The sequence below is a fragment of the Sparassis crispa genome, assembly GCF_003851025.1.
Source record: "Sparassis crispa DNA, contig_000001F, whole genome shotgun sequence".
Classification (NCBI taxonomy): domain Eukaryota; kingdom Fungi; phylum Basidiomycota; class Agaricomycetes; order Polyporales; family Sparassidaceae; genus Sparassis; species Sparassis crispa.
Genome location: NW_020939748.1, coordinates 1014855 through 1035237, shown reverse-complemented (window position 1 = coordinate 1035237; position 20383 = coordinate 1014855). Strand labels below are relative to the sequence as shown.

At 53.8% G+C, this 20383-nt stretch overlaps 8 protein-coding genes across 8 annotated transcripts; 5 read left to right on the top strand and 3 right to left on the bottom strand.

Annotated features, from left to right (window-relative positions):
- Nucleotides 1-713: 713 nt before the first annotated feature.
- SCP_0203140 (40S ribosomal protein S25-A) lies at nt 714-1232 on the top strand (the record flags this gene model as incomplete). The annotated part of the gene is made up of 3 exons (XM_027754229.1): nt 714-716; nt 868-1153; nt 1207-1232. The coding sequence occupies 3 exons, from the start codon at nt 714-716 to the stop codon at nt 1230-1232; spliced, it is 315 nt and encodes a 104-aa protein (XP_027610030.1).
- Nucleotides 1233-1955: 723 nt separating this feature from the next.
- Nucleotides 1956-4191, top strand: SCP_0203130 (Uncharacterized sugar kinase; the record flags this gene model as incomplete). Its single annotated transcript, XM_027754228.1, has 10 exons — nt 1956-2399; nt 2465-2826; nt 2879-3014; nt 3069-3113; nt 3165-3221; nt 3279-3363; nt 3418-3513; nt 3563-3621; nt 3675-3986; nt 4045-4191. The coding sequence occupies 10 exons, from the start codon at nt 1956-1958 to the stop codon at nt 4189-4191; spliced, it is 1743 nt and encodes a 580-aa protein (XP_027610029.1).
- A 236-nt stretch (nt 4192-4427) lies between these two features.
- SCP_0203120 (60S ribosomal protein) lies at nt 4428-5419 on the bottom strand (the record flags this gene model as incomplete). Its single annotated transcript, XM_027754227.1, has 5 exons — nt 4428-4469; nt 4526-4667; nt 4728-5150; nt 5201-5316; nt 5378-5419. The coding sequence occupies 5 exons, from the start codon at nt 5417-5419 to the stop codon at nt 4428-4430; spliced, it is 765 nt and encodes a 254-aa protein (XP_027610028.1).
- Nucleotides 5420-7247: 1828 nt separating this feature from the next.
- Nucleotides 7248-12071, top strand: SCP_0203110 (predicted protein; the record flags this gene model as incomplete). Its single annotated transcript, XM_027754226.1, has 11 exons — nt 7248-8248; nt 8301-8357; nt 8414-8480; nt 8540-9331; nt 9382-10477; nt 10933-11008; nt 11068-11257; nt 11319-11489; nt 11541-11822; nt 11879-11946; nt 12008-12071. The coding sequence occupies 11 exons, from the start codon at nt 7248-7250 to the stop codon at nt 12069-12071; spliced, it is 3864 nt and encodes a 1287-aa protein (XP_027610027.1).
- A 259-nt stretch (nt 12072-12330) lies between these two features.
- Nucleotides 12331-12696, bottom strand: SCP_0203100 (hypothetical protein; the record flags this gene model as incomplete). Its single annotated transcript, XM_027754225.1, has 2 exons — nt 12331-12630; nt 12685-12696. 2 exons carry the CDS (start codon nt 12694-12696, stop codon nt 12331-12333), a joined length of 312 nt encoding a protein of 103 aa, XP_027610026.1.
- Nucleotides 12697-13706: 1010 nt separating this feature from the next.
- Nucleotides 13707-15239, top strand: SCP_0203090 (hypothetical protein; the record flags this gene model as incomplete). The annotated part of the gene is made up of 2 exons (XM_027754224.1): nt 13707-14058; nt 14119-15239. The coding sequence occupies 2 exons, from the start codon at nt 13707-13709 to the stop codon at nt 15237-15239; spliced, it is 1473 nt and encodes a 490-aa protein (XP_027610025.1).
- A 667-nt stretch (nt 15240-15906) lies between these two features.
- Nucleotides 15907-17919, bottom strand: SCP_0203080 (hypothetical protein; the record flags this gene model as incomplete). The annotated part of the gene is made up of 4 exons (XM_027754223.1): nt 15907-16214; nt 16264-17163; nt 17212-17490; nt 17544-17919. 4 exons carry the CDS (start codon nt 17917-17919, stop codon nt 15907-15909), a joined length of 1863 nt encoding a protein of 620 aa, XP_027610024.1.
- Nucleotides 17920-18712: 793 nt separating this feature from the next.
- On the top strand, nt 18713-20022 carry SCP_0203070 (UDP-N-acetylglucosamine transporter YEA4; the record flags this gene model as incomplete). The annotated part of the gene is made up of 3 exons (XM_027754222.1): nt 18713-18810; nt 18880-19188; nt 19239-20022. 3 exons carry the CDS (start codon nt 18713-18715, stop codon nt 20020-20022), a joined length of 1191 nt encoding a protein of 396 aa, XP_027610023.1.
- Between the last annotated feature and the right edge of the window lie 361 nt (nt 20023-20383).

The following is a 20383-nucleotide window of genomic DNA, read 5'->3' as shown; positions in this document are numbered from 1 at the left end:
CTACACCACTTGCACGTGACCAGAGCATACAGGACCCCCCGTAACTCGCTTAGAGCTCCGATCCCGCCGGAGGCCATTTTCGGGGGTCAGGACACGGTCATTTTCGGGGGTTTCGCACCCAAGGTCCCGGCCTCCCGGCCGGTTTCGGGGAAAAATGGGATCGAACATTTACGGTGAGAAATGGGCTTCCGCCGGGTGCAAAACGAATTTTCGCCGAAAAATCCTTCCACGTTGAGGGTCTCCAGGAAAATTTCTCCCAGGAACCATTTTTCGGGGGTTTCGCACTGAACCTCGGGCCAAAGGGGACAATTTCGGGGATTTCGGGATACAAGTTGTACCTGTTTTTCGACCATTTTCGGGGGTCCGAGATCGGAGGTCCGGCCTGCGGCGGGCCCAATTTCGGGGATTCAGGCATCGGGGCTCATAGGGGATTGCGGGGGGTCCTGGGATGACCTTGTGCTCTTCTTTGCACGCATGTACAGCTAGTACTTAGTCTGAGTTACTCATGAGGTAGTTGAACAGAGCTTGACCAGAGCCCGGCATAATGCTGGAAAATAATATGCTGGTATCGTTCTTCGCAAAAACTGGATACTAGACGCCTTAATGCCGGCATTTGCCGGAACTTTGAACCACCGCTCGGTTACTTCCGCGCTCATTGCAAGTCCCTGCCGCGAGCACATCGAGCCCAGCATCCACGAGAGGCCGTCAAGAGAATGGTGAGTAACGCTGTTCAACATGGAGTTACACCTGCAAGAGAGCCATTGGATACTTCTCTGATGCTTTTGATCCACATCCATTCGGATGAGTGTGGATGCTGGGGACTCGGTACGGATGACGAACGTGTGCTGATTGGGCTCGATTTTCCAGGCCAAGGCTAAGGCAGCACCAACATCCTCCAGCGGTGGAAAGGCAGCAAAGAAGAAGAAATGGTCGAAGGGAAAAGTCAAGGACAAGGCGCAGCACGCCGTTATCCTTGACAAGGCCACGTACGACCGCATCATCAAGGAGGTCCCCACCTTCCGCTTCATCAGCCAGAGCATCCTCATCGAGCGGCTGAAGATCAATGGGAGCTTGGCACGAGTTGCCATCAGACATTTGGAGAAGGAGGGGCAGATCAAACGCATTGTCCACCACAGCGACCAGTTGATCTACAGTGCGTATTTCCAAACGATGAGAGTCCTTTGCCACTAACATTATTATCCTCAGCGCGGTCGACCGGTGGTGCCGAGTAAATTCTTGCACCTTTTGTATCCTCTCTCCCGCTATCTACTATTCGCATGCATCCTCAGGCAGCATATGTATTCCATCATCCATAAAACATGACATAACTTGCCCTCATACCAATATTCTTGTGGGACCTGTGAGGAGGGAGAGTAGCCGTGATGACTCAAGTCACCTGGTCGCGTCGCGTTCGTCTGACCGGTGCGGTTCTGACTGACTTTGCACTGCAGTGCATTCCGGAGGTCGCGAGGTATATGTCTGATTATATTCTCACCCTCTGATGACAAGCAGGCCTAAATAATACCAAATCGAAGGCCGTTCAAACGATGACTTCGTCAGGTTGCTATCGGCCTGTACCGTTGTGGGAACTCGCTTCTCGCTGTCCTACCTGTGCGGGGACGTCGACATGGTAGCAACCGGCATGCTTTCTAAATCATGCTATGGAGATATTGTAATGTTTGTAAAATGGCTGGCCCTGAATATCTACATATGTATCTACTTGCGCACACGCGCCGACTTTCTAGGCTGCGATGGATGTATACACCCTTCTTCCACGGTATGTGACTGCAATCATGGTAGTTCTTGAAGACATATGTATTCGCCTCCTCTTACCGCTAAGTATCTTACCTTCCCCGGCTTGCCGGCCCGGTCGGACTACTTTCGACTGCTTGAACGATGGCGATTTTCACACCACCTTCAATTTTTGTCTTTTGTGTGTCTGAACTCCGAGCTATATGGCGAGTGCAATACCCGCAAGCTACTACATCGGAGTCGATGTCGGGACAGGATCCGTGCGCGCAGGCCTCGTAAAGCAGGATGGCACACTCGTTGCATCCTTCACGGAGCCTACTGCCACCTACCGCGATCCAGATGACCACCGGATCTTTGAGCAATCCACGAACAACGTTTGGGCCGGGATGTGCAAGGCAATCAAGGCCGTCCTCGAAGAAGCTAACGTCTCCTCTTCGGTCGTCAAGGGCGTTGGGTTTGACGCGACGTGTTCTCTGGCGGTCGCGGATATGAACGGAGAACCCGTGGTGGTGACCAAAGGCGACCAACTTGGAGAAATTGGAGACCGTAACATTATTCTATGGGCAGACCATCGAGCTGAAACCGAAGCCGATCTAATAAACAGCACTGGATCTAAGGTGCTTGATTACGTCGGCGGGACGATGAGTGTAAGTGTGTAAGTCCGCTGCTGTAATTCAACTAATATATCTCAATATTCTTTATCCTTGTGCAGCTGGAGATGGAAATCCCAAAGACCCTCTGGCTGAAGCACCACATGAAGCCGGAGCGGTTCGCGCGTTGCCAATTCTTCGATCTCCCTGACTTCCTGACTTACCGCGCAACGAGCGATAGCACGCGTTCGTGCTGCTCAGTGACGTGCAAGTGTTCCTTCGTCCCAATGTCAGGGTGGCAGGCAGATTTCTTCCAGAAGATTGGGCTCGCCGAGTTCCCTAAAGACAATTACACCCAGCTGGGGGGCGCGGATATGAATGTACTTACAGCCGGCTTACCGGTAGGTAGAGGTTTGTCCAAGAAGTCTGCGGAGGAGATGGGCCTCCTAGAGGGTACTTCTGTGGGAAGCGGTGTCATTGATGCGTGAGATTCTTCAACATCTGCCAGGATTGTCTTATGGTCTGAACCCCTGCAGTTACGCAGGATGGTTGGGTACAATTGCAGCACGCTTCAAAGAAAATGGTGAATTGTCCCCCATCGTACCGTCTCTGGACGAGTCCAGCCATCGTCTCGCGGCGGTCGCAGGCACGAGTACCTGCCATATAGTTCAGGTCGGCATGACTTGCTTCATCATCTTGCTGCATACAATTGATCAAAGCGCATAGAGTCGAGAAGGTGTGTTCGTGAACGGTGTATGGGGCCCATACAAGGTGAGCATGTCATGATGGATGTGTGCAGCGCGATCGTGATAGCAAATCCAGGATGCCGTCTTCCCCGGATTCTGGATGAACGAAGGTGGACAATCATCGACTGGTCAAGTGAGTTCTCGAATAATGTACGTATTTCAAAACTCGTCGCTGATTATTTTTGCACAGTTGATTGATTTCATGATCACGACACATCCCGCATACCCGAGGTTGAAGGAGCTTGCACAGCAGCAAAACATCGACATTCACGAGGGTAAGAGTTCCTGGCTCTGCAATATGTGTCAAACCACCCAACGCTTTAATGTAGTCCTGCATGATGAACTGGAGAAGTTGCGGATGGAGGCGGGTGCGGAAAATTGGACAGAGCTCACCAAAGATATGCACTTCTACCCTGATCTGCATGGTGCGTCCACACTCTCCCGGTACTATGCGGAGCCTGAACATGACGGTAGGCAACCGATCCCCCATCGCGGATCCCCGCATGCGCGGCTCCTTGATGGGTCTCGCCCTCGTAAGTTCCCATTCTTTCCCTTTTCGCCTTCACTCACGTTCTGCTTGCCGCAGGACGACGGCCTCTCGGACCTTGCGCGCAAGTTCAACCTCACACTTGAGGCAATCGCGCTCCAGACACGGCACATCGTGGACGAGATGAACGCGAAGGGGCACAAGATCACGTCGATCTACATGTCGGGCGGCCAGGCGAAGAACCTCATGCTCATGCAGCTTTTCGCCAACACTTGCAGCATGCCTGTCGTGCTTCCGCAGAGCAGCGGTGCCGCGGTCGTGCTCGGCGCCGCGATGCTCGGGCGCTTCGCGGCGATGGACCACACCAAGATGAATGCGGAGGCGCAGGGGAAGGCGTTGTGGGACACCATGGTAGGCGGCGTTTGGTCTGATATCGATCTGTTATGCTGATTATTGTGGACTGCTGTAGGTGGAGATGACACCGGCAGGAACCATGATCACTCCCGCAGCTGATCCAAAGGAGAAGAAATTGCTCGAGGCGAAGTACAAGATTTTCCGCGAGACCATTGAAATTCAGAAGCGGTGGAGAAAGCAAATGGAAGAAGCATCACAATAGTTCTCTCCATTCGAATAGAGAAGTAATAGAACTGACTAAATGCGTGTACGTTAGAGCTCACACCTCCTAGAATGGGGACTTCGTTGAGGGCACATCGATGGCAAAATTCTTCAGATCGTGTGCGGGCATAGGCATGGTCATGATGCATATGCAAAATACTGCATACAGTGTTTTGGTAACAAGTGCAATCGTAGAATGGCATAAAAAGAGTAATGCAGAAGACAAGCGACCACCCCTTAAACCTCCTTGACTTTGACGGTACCGCGCAGGAGACCAGTCTATGTATCTTTAGGTTAGTTGTGAACATGTGCAATCAAAGTAAAAATCCACGTACCCGGCGGGCGGCAATAAGACCGACTTTCTGACCGGGAACGGCGGAGCGCGCGATTGTCGAGGCTTTACCGATGTGTTGATGGTTACCACCACCGTGAGGGTGGTCGACGGGGTTCATAGCAACACCACGAGTACGAGGCCAGCTGCAAAGCGTGCAACCTCAGAAATCCGCAAAGTGCTGGAATAACAATGATGATACGTACCTGTATCGTTTGGCCTTGTATTTGTGGTACGCACGACCAGCCTTCATCAAGGGCTTGTCGATACGTCCTCCACCGGCGACGATGCCAATGGTCGCACGACAGCTGCCTGATATGGTCTTCTTAGCACCGCTCGGCAGGCGGACGCGCGTCTTGTTCTCGTCCGCCGAGTGACCGATGACAGTCGCGTAGTTGCCTGACGTCCGTGCCAACGCACCACGGTCACCAGTCTTCTCTTCCACGTTGCTCACGATCGTACCCTCGGGGCATTGCGACACGGGGAGCACGTTGCCGACGGCGAGCGTCGCCTTCTTCCCGCAGTAGACGAACGCGCCGGTGTGCAGGCCTTCTGTCGCGATGAATGTCTCTTTACGCAGCTTATAACGGTAGGGATCACGGAAGACGACGCGGGCGAGGGGGGCTCCGCTGCGCAAGGGTGAACACGGGCACAACATTCAACTTCCGCGTGTACGCACCGACCAGCATCATGGATGATTTCCTTTACGATGCCCTTGATGTATCCATTGCGCTCCGCGAAGTCGAGGGGGCGGAATCGCGCTGGCGCTTTGTTGTGGTGGGTATGCGCCTTGAACTACACATGCACGAATTGAACGGTTCGTCAGAGTGCTCGACGTAGGAAACGGCCAACATACGATTGCGTGAGAACGCCTCTGTGCCCGAATGACCCTACCCATTGTTCAATCTGCAGAGATCGACGTAAGCACCAGCTCTCGGTGAAGTATGTGCGTGAAGCCGGGAAGTACATCCAAATCTGCCAGAGCACATCCAGCCGAGTTTTCCACCAAATTCGACCGCGATTTTTCGTCTGGACATGCTCTGACATCTGGAGACCCTTCCCGCCTTGCTTCGGGTGAAAAATGGAGCACACTCACATTCTTGCTGGGAGACGTTGATATCGATATCGGTATATTTTGGTGTTTGGACCTCGTATTGAAAGCACGTGACTGTGGCAAAATATTCCTATTTTCAGAACCACTAGCGCCGAGCACAAAGGCAGACGATTTTACACAAGACGCATAGCCAAGTATTTCTCAGGGAAAAACCCTGAAAATTTTCATAAAGTAAAGCATCAGAAAAAATTCTGAAGAAAGTATAATGAATTTTCGTGGGAAATACCGTGATGGTCCAATCAGCAGCTGAGAATCACAGTTTTTCTTGGAGAAATACTTTATTCTCTGTCCACAGTTTTTCTGTGTGTTTTACTTTAACCCTTTCTAGCGGGTTTTCCGCGAAAAATACTGGGCTATGCTTCTTGTGATTATTTACAGCGGACTGCAAATGCAGGACCCTGCGTGCAGAACAAATACTTATATGTATTGGACGCATACAACGATGTGAGATAATATGGTGATGCAAACTCCTCAAATCCCCAAAAGACGGCGTATGCACGACGTTCTGCATACTGCTATGGAAGGTCTGTCATGCAGCATTATGTGTTCCTGAAAGACCAGATCTTGCAGATAAATCTCGAACTTATCTGGCGAACGGAGGGACAATATGACATGAGAGAGCCAGCCAGCCCGAAGTAGCCAAAGCAAGTCTAATGAGCCATCATCATCCGGCGGACCTTGGAACGCGCGACGAACTGAGTATAAGGATGATAGGGTGACCACTGCGGTCATGCACTTGCTTCTGCCAATATCTCTCATGAGTCCTCATAGTTATCTGGACTCACTCAGCTGGAATAGCTGGAATCTGCCTGTAGATCTTGGAATTCCTGAGACGGTGCCACGCACAGACTGCGAGGAGGTCACATTATTGCCTGGTGTCAATCTTCTTGCCTGCAGTATTGACCAGGAGTGGTGCTCCAGAAGTGCTTCTCGTGCAGGAAGAAGGTGTTCCCGACCGGAACTGGAAGGACATGGGATGGCTGGGAACAAGTGGGAAGCAGGACGCATGCGGGTTCCCAGCTCAGGTAAAGTTCTTATCATACGAGCAGGCGTTGCAGACTGACTGCAATATTGCATTGATTCGTGGACCTGATGACATCTGAGTGCGCTCAATTTGAGACAGATTCCGTGATCTGGGGGACGATGCATCGATCACGCTGCGTAAATGTGTTCTTCGAGTGCCACGGGGATCTTTATATAAGTCCGGGGTTGTGCTGGGAGCTGTACACACGTCAACATGTCCTGCCAGTGCGAGAGAGAGTGGAGAGAGAGGATGTGGAACGAGACGAGGAGGAGGAGGAGGCGGAGAGATTCGCACTCAGCAGGCGCGCGCGGAACTCACACGGCAGCTGGCGCATGCGCAGCTTCCTCTCGCTCACGGACGCACGGTTAGCAGCCAGGCTCGGACCCGCCATCACTCTCGCTCTCGGTGCTCGAATCCCCGTTGCCGCGCCACGGATTGCTGTCGACAACCTGTCTCGTTGACGATCTCGTGTCGGAATCCCCGTGAGTCTTCGGCCGCTCGCTCGCAGCACCATCTTTTCGCAGCTGGACGTCAAGGGGACGTGCATTGTGTGCTCTTCGCCTCCATATCTGGCCATTCGAGATTGCCATGATACATCTCGATCGGAATCATCCCTCTCCTATCGCTCACCATCCCAAAGGCAATTTGATTCTTGCAGATTCCAACCACGCTGATCAGCACCCAATCCTCTCTTGGTCAGCGCCCGCTCGTGACGACCGTGCTTTCTACCAAGACCACCAGGACCAGTTCCTGAAAGACATCTCTTCAAAGCCCGCCATACAGACCGAAAACCCCGCCATTGTCAAAGACGCTCCCTCCATTCCCTCCTCCGCCTTGGGGCCCGTTACCCCAGGCGACGCCGAAGACCCCAAACTCCCTGGTCCCTCACCCAGCAGCCCTGCTGATGCCCCTTCGCCCATCGCGGACAGCAGTTCTTCGCTTTCTCCACCGCCAGAGACTGCGACGCCCGCTCCAGCAGACCCCGACCCGGTCGATGGACCTGCACCGGAGATGACGGCGGAAGGGGCAGATGAGCGGCCGGTAGAGACACAGGGCGAGAGCAGCGGCGAGGTTGACAACGAGGTTGACAGAGCGTCGCGTCAGTCTACACCTCTCAGTGAGCTCTCATCTGCTCCAGACCTTGATGAGGACAGCGAGATGAAGGCTGCGGAGGAAGTCGCCCGACCGTCATCGAAGGATGGCACGACTGGTGATGCGTCTTCGCATGAGACAAAGGCCGCCCAAAAGCCTGCCCCAGTGAAGGCTCAGTCCGAGGCGTCTTTGTCAAAACCAGCGACTTCCGGAGAAGGCGCTGCACCAGCATCATCCTCCCTCCTGGCTAACGACCCTCCTGCGCAGTCTTCGACTGATCAGACCCCAGCGATTTCAGATGGTTTCCATAATTTGTCAAACCCAGCAGGCCCCCATGCTCAACATGTCTCCTTGCCTAATGACACCAGCCGACCGTCGAGTAGTCAGTTCCTATCTAGTATGCAACACCCACTACCCTTCTCCGGTCACCACGCTTCTACTTCTACGCTCGATCCCAAAGTCGTTGCGATCTTGGAGCTGAACATGCATTTACTGAGGTATGGTGCTTTCGGTTGCCAACCTGCATGATTTGTCTGAGACTTGGTGAAGTGTATGTATGGCATATCAATCCCAGGGAGTGGCGTTGGCGGAACCACGAATTCAGCAGTAAGTGTTGTACGATGTCCTGCCATTTCATCTTGTTTAAATAACTTGCGTGACAGGTATTCATCACGGCTACAGTCGAATTTGACCTGGCTTGCAGCCGCTGCAGACGAAAATCAGAAGGGGGTGCGTTCTCTCGCTTTTGCATCAACTCCTGACCGTTTACTAAATCCAAACATGAGCAGAGCCGGAGCGTAGTGGGCCTTCCTCACCTGCAACCTCCACCTGTGCTGGACTTTGGTCCGATGGAGCGGATACAGCAGATCTACTCAGAGTTGCCGACCATCTTCGCAAACGAGATCTCACGGAAACAGAACATGGGCGTCTCCACGAACACGCCTTTACTGCAGCTTCCCCTTCCCAATGGTAAGTTGAAGCGAGATCGACCAGACGAAGCGGCCTTGGATCCCTCCAACAAGCGGCGCGATACCGGTGAGACAAAGATACCAACCCCCATCATCCCCCCCACGCCGATGACCCATCAAACCCTACTACCCAACCTTGCGCCCCAGATAACAAGCCCAAATAGTATGCACCAGCTGCGCGCCGATTCGTCGGCTGCAATGAGGAGCCCCTCCATGCCACCGCCATCTGTCCCTTCAGCGTTGAACTCGAATGCGACCGAGGCGCAGCTCTTTGCTGCCCACACTCGACAAGTGCAAATGCGGCAGGCCATGCAGCAGCAACAGCAACATCAACAACAGCAACAGCAGCAACCGGCTGAGAGCAGTCGCCAGATGTCGCCTCTGCAACAGCAAGCGATGACAATGCCCAACATCGCAGGTCCCTCGTCGATGTCAGGCATGTCCCAACAGAACGCTGCCGCCTTGGCTGCTATTGGGCCACACGCAAGGCAGCATTTGCAGCTTCTACAGAACTACCCGAACCATCCAATGGTGCAGTACCTAGTGCAGCAGGTGCCTGGGTTCACGTCTCTCCCGTTGGCACAGCAATTGCAGAAAATGCACTTGGCACAGGTTAGCATATTTACGTGCGAAATTTGTTGGATGCTCACCATGCATTGTAGACGGCATTGCAGGCGCGGAACCAACAACAGCAGCAAAATCAACGGGCGGCCGCGCAACAGGCGTCAGCCGCTGCTGCAGGATTCCCCCAGGCGGGCATGTCGTCGTTTACCTCTGGTGGAATGGCATCGGGTCAAATGCCTCAGGGTGGCAGCCCCACACGCGTATCTCCTGTCTCGCAGCAGCACTCTCCCATACCAGGCGGGCAACAGCTTGGCGGATTTCCTTTCACAAACCACGGGCCAAATCAGCAGATGGACGTACGAACAGCGACTGCCGCTGCCGCCGCCGCAGGCTTCACGCCCCAGCAGCAGGCCGCCTTCGCGAGCATGACCCCCCAGCAGCGGCAGCTCTTTATGATGCAGCAGCAGATGATGCGGAGCGGGAACGCACCGAACCAGTCCATGATGAACCCGCAGATGATGGCTGCGGCCCAGGAACGTATGCGGCAGGAGCAACGGATGGTCCAAGCGGGCATGTCGCACCTCCCTGGTTCGCCCATGATGGATGGCGTAGGGTCGTTCCCTGCTCTTCGCTCTAACCCGAGTGTCCCTGGCATTGCTCGGAGTGCCCGAACCCCGTCAGATTCGGCGCCATCACCAGTCGCACAGCAGAGGCTGCCTGGTCAAGGACAAGACGACCTGCAGCGGGCGATGCTAATCCAACAGGCGCAGCGGGGCATGACACCTCATCTGCAGAATACGAGTGGCTTCCCACAGATGAACGGCGGGATGCTCAACCAGGGTTGGCCGCAGAATAATCAACAGCAGTCACAGATGTCCCACAACCTGGGCTCGTACGGGATGTCACCGCCGGGCAGTGCCAATCCCGCTCATGGCGGCGGTGGAGGGTTCGGCATGGGTGGTGGTGGTGGATTGCCAGGAGGCCTGCCGTCTCCTGCTGGTAGTAACCTCAGTCACGTCTGGACGCAAAATGCCGTGAACGGACAGTATCCGTACGTCGCAGCATCGCCTTCCGCGAGCCAGCATCATTCCGATCCTGGGATGACACCACGACAGGCGTCGGCGACGCCTGCCCCTCACATGCCACAAAATAGCCCTGGGGCCGATATGAGCGAGTTCGAACTGTTCAACTGGGGTCCATAGACTGTGGCGGTACTTAATTCATTCCTGGGCGATGTCGTCTGTCTAACACATACTTATGGACGGCCCCTCCTAGGCTCCTGAAACATGTATATGATCCCTCCTCACCTTTTTGGTTTTCTGCTTTGTCTGTCAATGTTTTTATGGCGTCATCGTCGCAGTCGTTTTCTTTTAATCTGTATCGTAGGAAGTTGATAGCTGTCAGTGTTATTGCAGTGATACCTAGTTGTTGTATGTCGATAATCTGCTATGGCGACTTGGGTTGCACCATCAACGACCTCCGGCTCCGACCCAACTCAGGTGGTATCTGCAGTTTCCCACCGGAGTCTCTATGTCTTTGACAAGTGGACGACGTGAACAGTCACTGTCAGGGGGATAGCGCGCGGCATTTTCTCCTGTCTTATAATTCGACCCATGCTTGCGGTGTAACTGTCAACTCGATACCCTTAGCTGTGGCACCAAACGACATGGTATTCACAAACTTGACATCCTCCGACAAGGATGCGTTCTTCGCACTCCTGGACGAGTTGAGTTGTCGAGATGGTAAGATTTGATGAGTGGAACTAATGGAGGTTGTCGTACTAGATATTTCTCATCACGACCTGATCTGCTGGGCGGCGCGGGCACGGGCCCAGCGAACTTAAACACGCCTGCAAACAGGGCCGTAGCAGCGTCTGCGGTGCATCATGTACTCTCCAATACCAGCCCACAGGACGCAGCGGCTGCTGTTAATCGCTGGAGGAAGCCAAGTCCGGCTGCGGATGCTTCGAACTCGGTGAGTCTCCCTGTATTGAATCTCACACCTGCGAAGTATAATTGATGTACGAAATGCTCAGGTGTCCAACTCTGATTCTATGGGCAGCTCTGTCGGTCGAGTTGCAGCAGCAGCAGCAGCTTTCCAGAACAGCAACTCCAGCACCATGGGGGGGCCACCCCGTCCACCTCCTCGCCGATCGCCGACCTCCGAGGAAGCCCCTCCCGAGCACAACAAACTCCTTCCGAACAGGGTGAGTCCCTCCTGTCCTTGCGTGAATTGAGCTCATCCTGCTTGCTCGCAGAAATTCGGCGACGTCGATCTCTCCTCGGGGAAGGCGATGTACTCCTCGCTCCGACACTCCGCGGCGGCCAAGTCCGCAACACCTCCCCAGGTAGCCCCTCCGACGCCCTCCGCGTTCCCGAAGAAGAAGACCAACTTCATCCCGCCGCCTGTTAGGCGTACAACTACCGCCGAGCCGTCTGCGACCTCGCCACCGCCGCCTCCCGCTCCACCGCCAAGGGAACGTCCAGATGAGGAGCCCGAAGGTGAGATCGCGGAGGCCTTGTACGATTTTACCAGCGAGGTGCCACTGTCTATGTGTCTACTTGTCAGTTCGACGGCTCATATCTGACATGACAGGATCCAGGAGATCTTGAACTCCAGGCTGGCGAGCGGGTCCTCATCGTTGAGAGGACATCTGATGATTGGTCAGTTTTCACATGTTCTTTGGGTCATCACGGTGTTGACGGAGCTGCAACCCGATTTCAGGTGGACTGGCGAGATTGCGGGCAGGAGGGGCCTCGTACCGGCCGCATATGTCAGGGTATATTGAATACGGAAGATTGACTTTCTCCATACTGATTGTCTACCCAAAAATGGCACAATGCGCTCTCAGGACCTTGATATCTCCTTGTGCTAGTGAGGAGCATGACTAGCGGTTGACAAGGTAGCTACGATATATTATTTGCTAGATGATACTTGGCAATATGATGAAGTTGCAATACCGTCTGCTGGCATGCGCATTCCTCGTTCCAGTGTTCTATGCCAGCCCTGTAGTTAAAGCAAGCTAGAAAAAATTGTCCCTCACTGGCTCATCCTGACCTACGACTCGCACTAGATGATAATCTGAACAGAGCGTTTTGTGAAGGTACTGACGTATGCGTCACCGTATACGTATTATCTTGTCTAACGTAGCTCCGAGTCAGATGTGATATCTCGAGAATAAAGCATACACCTTCCATAGACCACAACGGCTCATGACCATAAAATATTGTTGGCGATCTCGTAAGATACCGTACAGTTTGTAGTGAAATTGCCGCTTTAGACTGTTCCTGTACATAGTCCATCCAATCTAGACTATTCCACTGAACCTTCTGCCAGTGTATGGACATCTATTCAACGTGGACTCATCTGGTAACAACAACCACAATTAGAGGATCACTGACCGTTCGGTTCATAGGCAGGTTTCGGGATGCGCTTACGCCGTCAACAGTTCTTGTGTAGCACGACGACAGGGCACTCTTATGATTTGACGAGGAATGGATCCTTTGATAATTTCTGCGGATGTAAATTTCACCGGTCAGAAACACAATTCAGTGTGCGATCCAATTTCTGTGCCTCGTGAACGCGTTTCGACGTAGTCCGTTCCCGCAAGTTGTACATCTCAGGTACATCTTCCGAGTCAGGGTTGTCGTACCTCGCGCTACAAACGTATATCAAACGCCCAGTTCACTGCTACTTGATGAATTGTCGGTTCATCGTTTATTCGACTTGCGCGTCTTGTATCTCAAAGCCTGACGCGTAGGCCCAGCGAAGTCCTGGTGCGGTGGCGAGCAATTGAACATGGCGGACACTTGGTCGTATGGTGTATTATTCAACGAGGCATAAAGGATTTAAGCATGATTTCGGCCGAGGCAGGGCTCTCCCACTGTACAATGATTGTATATGAGCAATGCAAGTTTCTGAGTCAGGCGCCGTAAAGCTCACCACAACCAATCTAACTGAGCGAAAATTTACGAGTTGCCGACAGAAGCACCGGGAACTCTATCGGTCGCACCGCTTGACGAATTTCCCTATATTTCGACTGACGGTAGGTCCTAGGACTATTCTCTCCGTTTGCTGGCCGGCGAATGGTCTGAGACCGAAGGCTCTCGGCCTCAGCTGTCAGCCCCGTCTCAGTCAGTAATCGAACTGCAAGATATAAGACGGCAAATACACAATTAAATCGCTCCTTCGTTGTATCCTACTTCCAACTTTCTCTGCTTCCGTTATACTTGAATTTCTCAGCGCGTGACCGAGACGCGACGTTGACGCGCCGCTTTTGTTTGTTTGTTCGGCGACTATAAAGCATTCAAACCAAGCGCTGGTTCTCCCTCTCCCTTCGTTTCTGTCTTTTTATTTTATGTTCGTCCTCGACGGGCGTCCCCACCTCTAACATACCCCACTCTCTCTCATATCATACAACATAATGTCCAGTCGTCATCCCGGTTCCCTCGTCCCGAAGTCGTTGCACAGCCCCGCCCTCATCAATCTCATGCGTCAGCCCGTCAACCTGGAGATGATCCGTCACATAGTTCTCCAGACTATGCGGGTCATTCAGCTAGCTGATGATCCTGATGTCTTGCCGACACCTCCGCATACCCCGCTTAGGACGACGTTCAACGAGCACGAGTTGCAGACCCATTCTCCAGCCTCCCTGCCGTCGCTCCAGAACTTCATTATCATGATCGTGAAGTCGTCCAATGTGCAGGCGCCAACTCTGCTGACTACGCTGGTCTACCTGGAACGCCTGCGGTCGAAGCTTCCTAAGGTGGCCAAGGGTCAGTACCGTCTCCGCCCCGAGCTCTGTCGCTGACGTTCGTATTCGGTTGATCGGATAGGCATGGCTTGCACAAGACATCGGGTGTTCCTCGCAACTCTCATCGTTGCCGCAAAGTATCTCAACGATTCGTCACCGAAGAACAAATGCTGGGGCGAATACGCTGCTCTCTTTGACCTCAAGGAGATCAACCTCATGGAGATGCAGATGCTCTACCTGCTGGACTACGACCTCAGATTCAGCGAACAAGAGGCTCTCGCTCAGTTCTCCGCCCTCCTGCCTCGTCTCTCGAGCGGTCAGTCGACGCGGGAAACACGCGCTGCTGCTGTCAGCCGTGCCAAGGCTCGAGTACAGGCGCACATACCTCTGCCGCCAACGCCTCCGCACGACGCTACTGGTCTGCCGCTTCCTTCTCCAGCGGGCTCCTTGTCTGGTGTGCAGAATCTCATGAAGCGTCTCTCTTCTACGTATCTAGGTGTCCCTTCTACTGGCAGCACTCTGCACTCTCGTGGTCCGCCTAGCGCATCCTCGACCTGCGCTTCTTCTGACGGGGCAAGTACCTGTGGTGACTCCGAGGCGGGCTCTCTCACGTCGGACAGTGGCTCCTCTTCCCCTTCGTCATCGGAACTGTCGTCCGAATACGAAGTCGAGCCGAAGGACTCCGTGGGATCAGAGTTCACGGAGCGCAAGTTTGTAATGCAACCCGTACCTGCGTATGCACTCAGGCAGGGTCGCAAAGTCTCGACCGCCTCGACATGCACCGTCAGATCGGACGCCACTGTCTCTTCGCTGAAGTCGTCCAGCATCAAGGCATCTCAGCCGCCTTCACCGTCGTTGGCCTCTGGCGATACCCTCTCAAGCACCGCGTCCGCATTTGGTGCTGGCAGAGGTGGCTCCGTGCGGTGCAACACGTTTGGCTACGCACAGGTACAGCGCGATGGCTCCCCGCTGGTCGCTAGCGCGACAATGCCTGTGATCCCTCGCAACGTAACTGCCCCCACTGGCGGATTTTTGAGCCGTATGTGGGGCGCTGCCGTCAAGGGCCAAGACAAAGACAAGGATAGTGCCGACGCCTCGGAAGCGTCCTCGGAAGCTCATGGGACGGGCAGCACGTTCCGGAGACTCGCGCACTCGAAGTCAGCACTCTTCCGAAGCCAGCATGTGCACCAAGTAGGTGCTTAGAGATCCCGCTCACGACACGAGACGCAGGCATGAACCACGACTACGACTGGACATGGACGCTATGCCCACACACGCCCACCGCTCGTTCTCTTTACGACTTTCCTCTTTCTTTCTGCTGGACATGGCCTACGGACCTCTTGTTTTGGATTCTTGTGTTTTGTTGTGTTCTTGGACTTGCCGGACAGCCTACCCCCACCCAACACCCTCCTTTCGTTTAGTTCAGTGCGCTTGATCCTTTTTGATCTACCATATACCCTACCTCCATCCCCTGTTCCCTGCCGTTGTGCTCGGACTTTGTGAGCCATGGACACGTACTATAGCCCCAATCCTGTATATCCCCATTACTGTAGAGGATACCCAGGCCGGACATGTAACATGGACATAAACCTTGCGTGAATCTCAGAGTATTATATAAGTACGTGGTCCTGATATATGTATGGCATGGTCCGCCAAAGCTTCAGCAGCGCAAAGGACGAGTACTCGTATTTGGGCGTACATTATATTCATCAACGCTCGCTCAAACCACAGGGGTTGCTTTGGGTTGAAGTTTGCATGCTATTAGTACAACAACACATTCGTTACATCGCGAAAGACCACCGAAGGCTGGAACCATTGATGCAGACTTTGCCCCGTAACAATTCAGGTCACAGTTTGTCTGCCACAACTCTCAGACCAGGTATCTCTTATGCCTGATGAGACTCCCAAGGAATTGGTTTAACTCCTGCACGGTCATGGGGCGGAGCGGGGGCTCGTCCTCCGGTTTGCATCTGAGCAAATCTTCTAGCTCCCGTAAGGCCTCCTCCGACGGTGCAGGGCGCCCCTCCGCAGTCGTGATGCGCACGAATCCGTGGAGGTCGTGCATCTCCCACTCCTGGGTAGGCGGCGCAGCGGGGTCCCTCTCGTCCTTGGACGGGTCCTCCCACTTGCCCGGTTCCGGCAGTGCCGGGACGTCGGAAGATTCAGCCTTTTCGCGCGCTGGTAGATATACATAATTACTTTGTCTCCTTAGGATCGGCGTACTTACCTTCTGCAGGCAAGTTACGGCGGGGCGTCAGGCGGAGGAAACACCATGTTTTCGGCCTGCCAGGCAGCGTTAAGTTGAAGAGGAACGCCCAGCCGGGCTGCGGATCCATGAGGACGTCTACATCCAGAGTAGGCAGCGCCACGACACTGCGCGCTCCCCAGGGCACGCCGACCGCCCGGGGGCGTCCAGTTGCGGCGGCCTGGAACGCGGTTGCGCCGTACAGGCCGAAACCACTGTCATCGTAGCTCAGGCCGCTGCGGAGGACGTCCGTGAGTGCGTTCACGACCCCCGCGGGAGTGAAGAGCGGGAGGGAGCACCCGCGGATCATGGGCATTGTATGTGTGTGGTTCGTCATGAAGGAAAAAGTGATCGGGTATGGAGGCGGCTCTTGGAGGGTAAGGACGGAAGGGTGCATGAGTGCCTCCACACGGTAGAATAGCTTCGGTTGCGAGCGCATGAGCTTGTAGAGATCGTCGTCCTCGACGGCCGGGCAGCCCATGAGAACGAGGCGCTTCAGCCCAGGGACAGCACTCAGAATCTCCCGAATGGTGTCAGCGGTTACTCGAGGATTGAATGAGAGATTGAGAGACTCCAGTCTCTCAAGCTGCGAGACCATCCGGACAATCTGCTCATGAGAAAGGTCGAAGTCAGTAAGATCAACAGACACTGTTTCCTGCAGCCCCTCGAGAACCTTCACCAAGAGAGACACGGCTGCGTCTGGAAAGGGGGATTTCTCTTGGAGTAGAGCTTTCATGTCGGTAGCTATCTTGCCCGGCAGCCAGAGCATCGTCTCTAGTCCGCTGGTGTCACCGATTTTAATCGCATGATCCACGGCGGGCGCTAGCGACATCGTAGCGAGTGAGGGTATAATGGCGTCGTTCTCGGTGAACAGCGCAGACTCTGAGTTTGCTTCAGTATCTGTAGGTACGGTAATCCTGGCAGACTCACTTTTCTTCTTCAGATCGTTCCCGAACTCGTCTGGCCATGCCTCGGCTAGCATTTCCAGTGTGACCATGTTCTCGCCATCCAAGAGCGCTATCTTGGCGAGAATGTCCTCTTCGAGAAGCCTGTCCTTCTCACTCTCCATACTTTTGGGTACCGCGTAGTATATCCGCACGTACTGCTCCGCCGACAGCGGTCCGTTCGACTCTGAGTCTAGGTTGACAAAGCAATACGCAGGGTGCTCCGGATCCGTGACATCGATCACGGAGATCCCGTCGTCGTTGTCTGTTCAAATAGTCTGTCTATAGCCACCAAACGGGAGTATGACGGAAACTAACCGTTGTCCCAACATCCCATCTCGGCGGACAGGAGGTTGTGCATGAATGTGACACCACTGAAATACGCATCGTATCCCTTGGCGAGGTCGACGTCCCAACTAGCACCCAGGAGGAAGGCCGTAAACGGACACGGAACTGCAGGGAACTGCAGGCCTTCACCGGCACCCTGGTTCAGGGTGCGGATTTCCGCGCGCACGATCTCTGCGTTTTCCTTCTGCTTCACCAGCGTCAGGAAACGATGTGTGGCGCGCAGCGGCAGACGACCGTAGCACCATTGGTTGTGGTAAGCGGCGATGCAGCGGTACTTGGGCAATTCATTCCGAGGACTGCACGAACGCACTCGGGCAATGACGAAAGCCTGATGTCTCTGGCCCATGTCGATGATTCTTCAATGAGGCAGGCTCAAGGTGCGGGTCTCTGAGAAAGAGGATCGATGGGGAGACAGACGCTCATACCACTGGTGTTTGGCTCTCTATTAGCGTCTGTGTGTCCCTTCTTTCTAACCATGTGCTGACACGATGACCAGGCTTATACAAGAGGAGGAAGAGAAATAAACGTCTTGAAGCCAAGTTTTATTCTAACCCTAACCCGAATTTGATCCGCCTCGACGCCATGGGGCTGATCACAGCAACCGGTGCCAACGGGAACCCCGTATTACGCTGCGAGGATAGATGTGTTTAAAGAACTTGAACGCTTTCAGAAAAAAGATTATGCTTACATAATCACGGACAGAATTTGAAGGGAGAGTCGGATGCATTGTTCTCCACTGATATCAGGCATCGGGAATGTTTCGGCTACAAACAAGACCGAGTGCGAGTTGCTTTAGAGACCGTGGCGCGACGCGGCCACGTGACACGTGTAAGTGGAGCATTTTCTCACTGCGTAAAATCCCTCAAACATTGTCAAATGAACATTGCGGAATATTCGAACGAGTACTCGTAGAGTATTTTATGTGTATTTAATGCAATCGTACTTGGCCGTACTTGCCAGCAGAGCTGCGCCTAAGCGCGTCTTTCAAGTCGCGACTAAGGCACGTGACACGTGCCCCGCGCTTGAAGCCGCCAGACCGCGGCGCGGCCAGCACTGGATCCTATGTACGTGTCCTGCACTGCGGCCTGCACGATGAGCCTGCTTAGGCTGATCATCCTTCAACTTTGTCCGCACAAACAATGAGCACGAAATCCCAGTATATTATTCGAAGTGTATCCTTTGCCTTGCTCGCAGATTGGACCACCACACTGACTCTGATTTTTGGGGGTTGTTGCAGGTGCGTGTTTGCCGATGGGCAGGCAGTACAGGCTATTGAGACAAGTTTTGCTGAGATGCTTTTTTTTAGCAATGCTCTGACTCTCGAGCAGGTCATCAGCGAGTATCCGCGGGCGGGTACATTGATCACGTTTATCCAGTTCCTGCTCATCTCTGCTCACGGGCTGACGAAGTTTGTGGAATTTACGCCATACCCACGTCTCAAGCAGCGCCAAATACCACTTTCCCCATACCTTCTCCAAGTTTTCCTCTTCTATGTGCTTTCTATGTTGAATAATGCTGCATTCGGCTACAACATCCCCATGCCTGTACATATCATATTTCGCAGCGGTGGACTCGTTGTCAGTATGCTTTTGGGTTGGCTTTTGCTTGGGCGGAGGTAAGCTAATTTCCAGATGAAAGTGGAATATTTTTTAGGTTCGTGTACAGGTATAATATCACACAAGTTAGCTCAGTTTTGCTCGTCACGGCCGGTGTGCTCCTCACAACGCTATCCGCCTCGCACCCCAAATCTCCCGGCACCGCCGCGCGGAGCACCGAAGGACAATCCGAGGTCCACGTACGCGAGTATGCTACGGGCATCCTGTTCATGACCACAGCGCTCTTCCTGGGCGGCTTCCTTGGGATCGTCCAGGACCGGACGTACGCACGCTACGGGCGGCACCGCCCTGCGAAGGCAGCGAGCAACGACCCGAAGGGGAAATTGAAATCGAAGGCAGACACTACAGAGACCTGGCAAGAGTCCATGTTCTACCTGCACTTCCTCTCACTCCCGCTTTTCCTCTTCGTCCGGCACGACCTTGTCGCGCAGGTCAGCGCGCTCAACGCTGGACCCGCGTACACCTTCGTGCTCCCGTTTCCCCTCCCCTACGCGGTGAAGCTCCCTGGACCCGCGCAGCTCGCACTCCCAGCGATCTACTTCCCGCTTCTGCTGAACACCGTGACGCAGCTCCTGTGCGTCGCGGGCGTGAATCGCCTCACCGCGCGCGTGTCGTCACTCACCGTCACACTCGTGCTCGTCGTGCGCAAGGCGGTGTCGCTCGTGATCAGCGTTATGCTCTTCAGTGCTACGCGGCGTAGAGATATGGACAGCCGCGAGAAGCGCATGTTGTGGACCGGGGCACTGCTGGTGTTCATCGGAACTGTGGGGTATTCGATTGGGAATGGATGGAAGTCGCAGCGAAAGCCGGAGGGAAAGGATAAGAAGCAATAGGCAGGACTCTTTCTAAAGGAATGGCCGTCTTCTGTAGGAAAGAAGATCAAGTCCATCTATGAGGGAATTTAACACAATTTTAGACGCCTTGACACTCAGTGGAACTGTTCGTCAACTGTTCGTATCGTACACGCGCTTGAAGTGGTCAATAGACTTGACAGCAGATACGATGTTCGTTGCAAAGATAGAGTATGAGTTGAATGTGTAAGTGGAGGAATCGAATAGAGATTCAACAGATAGCAATGTAATAGCGAAGTGAACAATGCAATATAAACAGGGAAGATTGATCTACTGATATAAAAAAGTATACAAGACATCTCAGTCAAAGCAAGGCGGCGCACGACAGCGGAAGAGAGGAAAG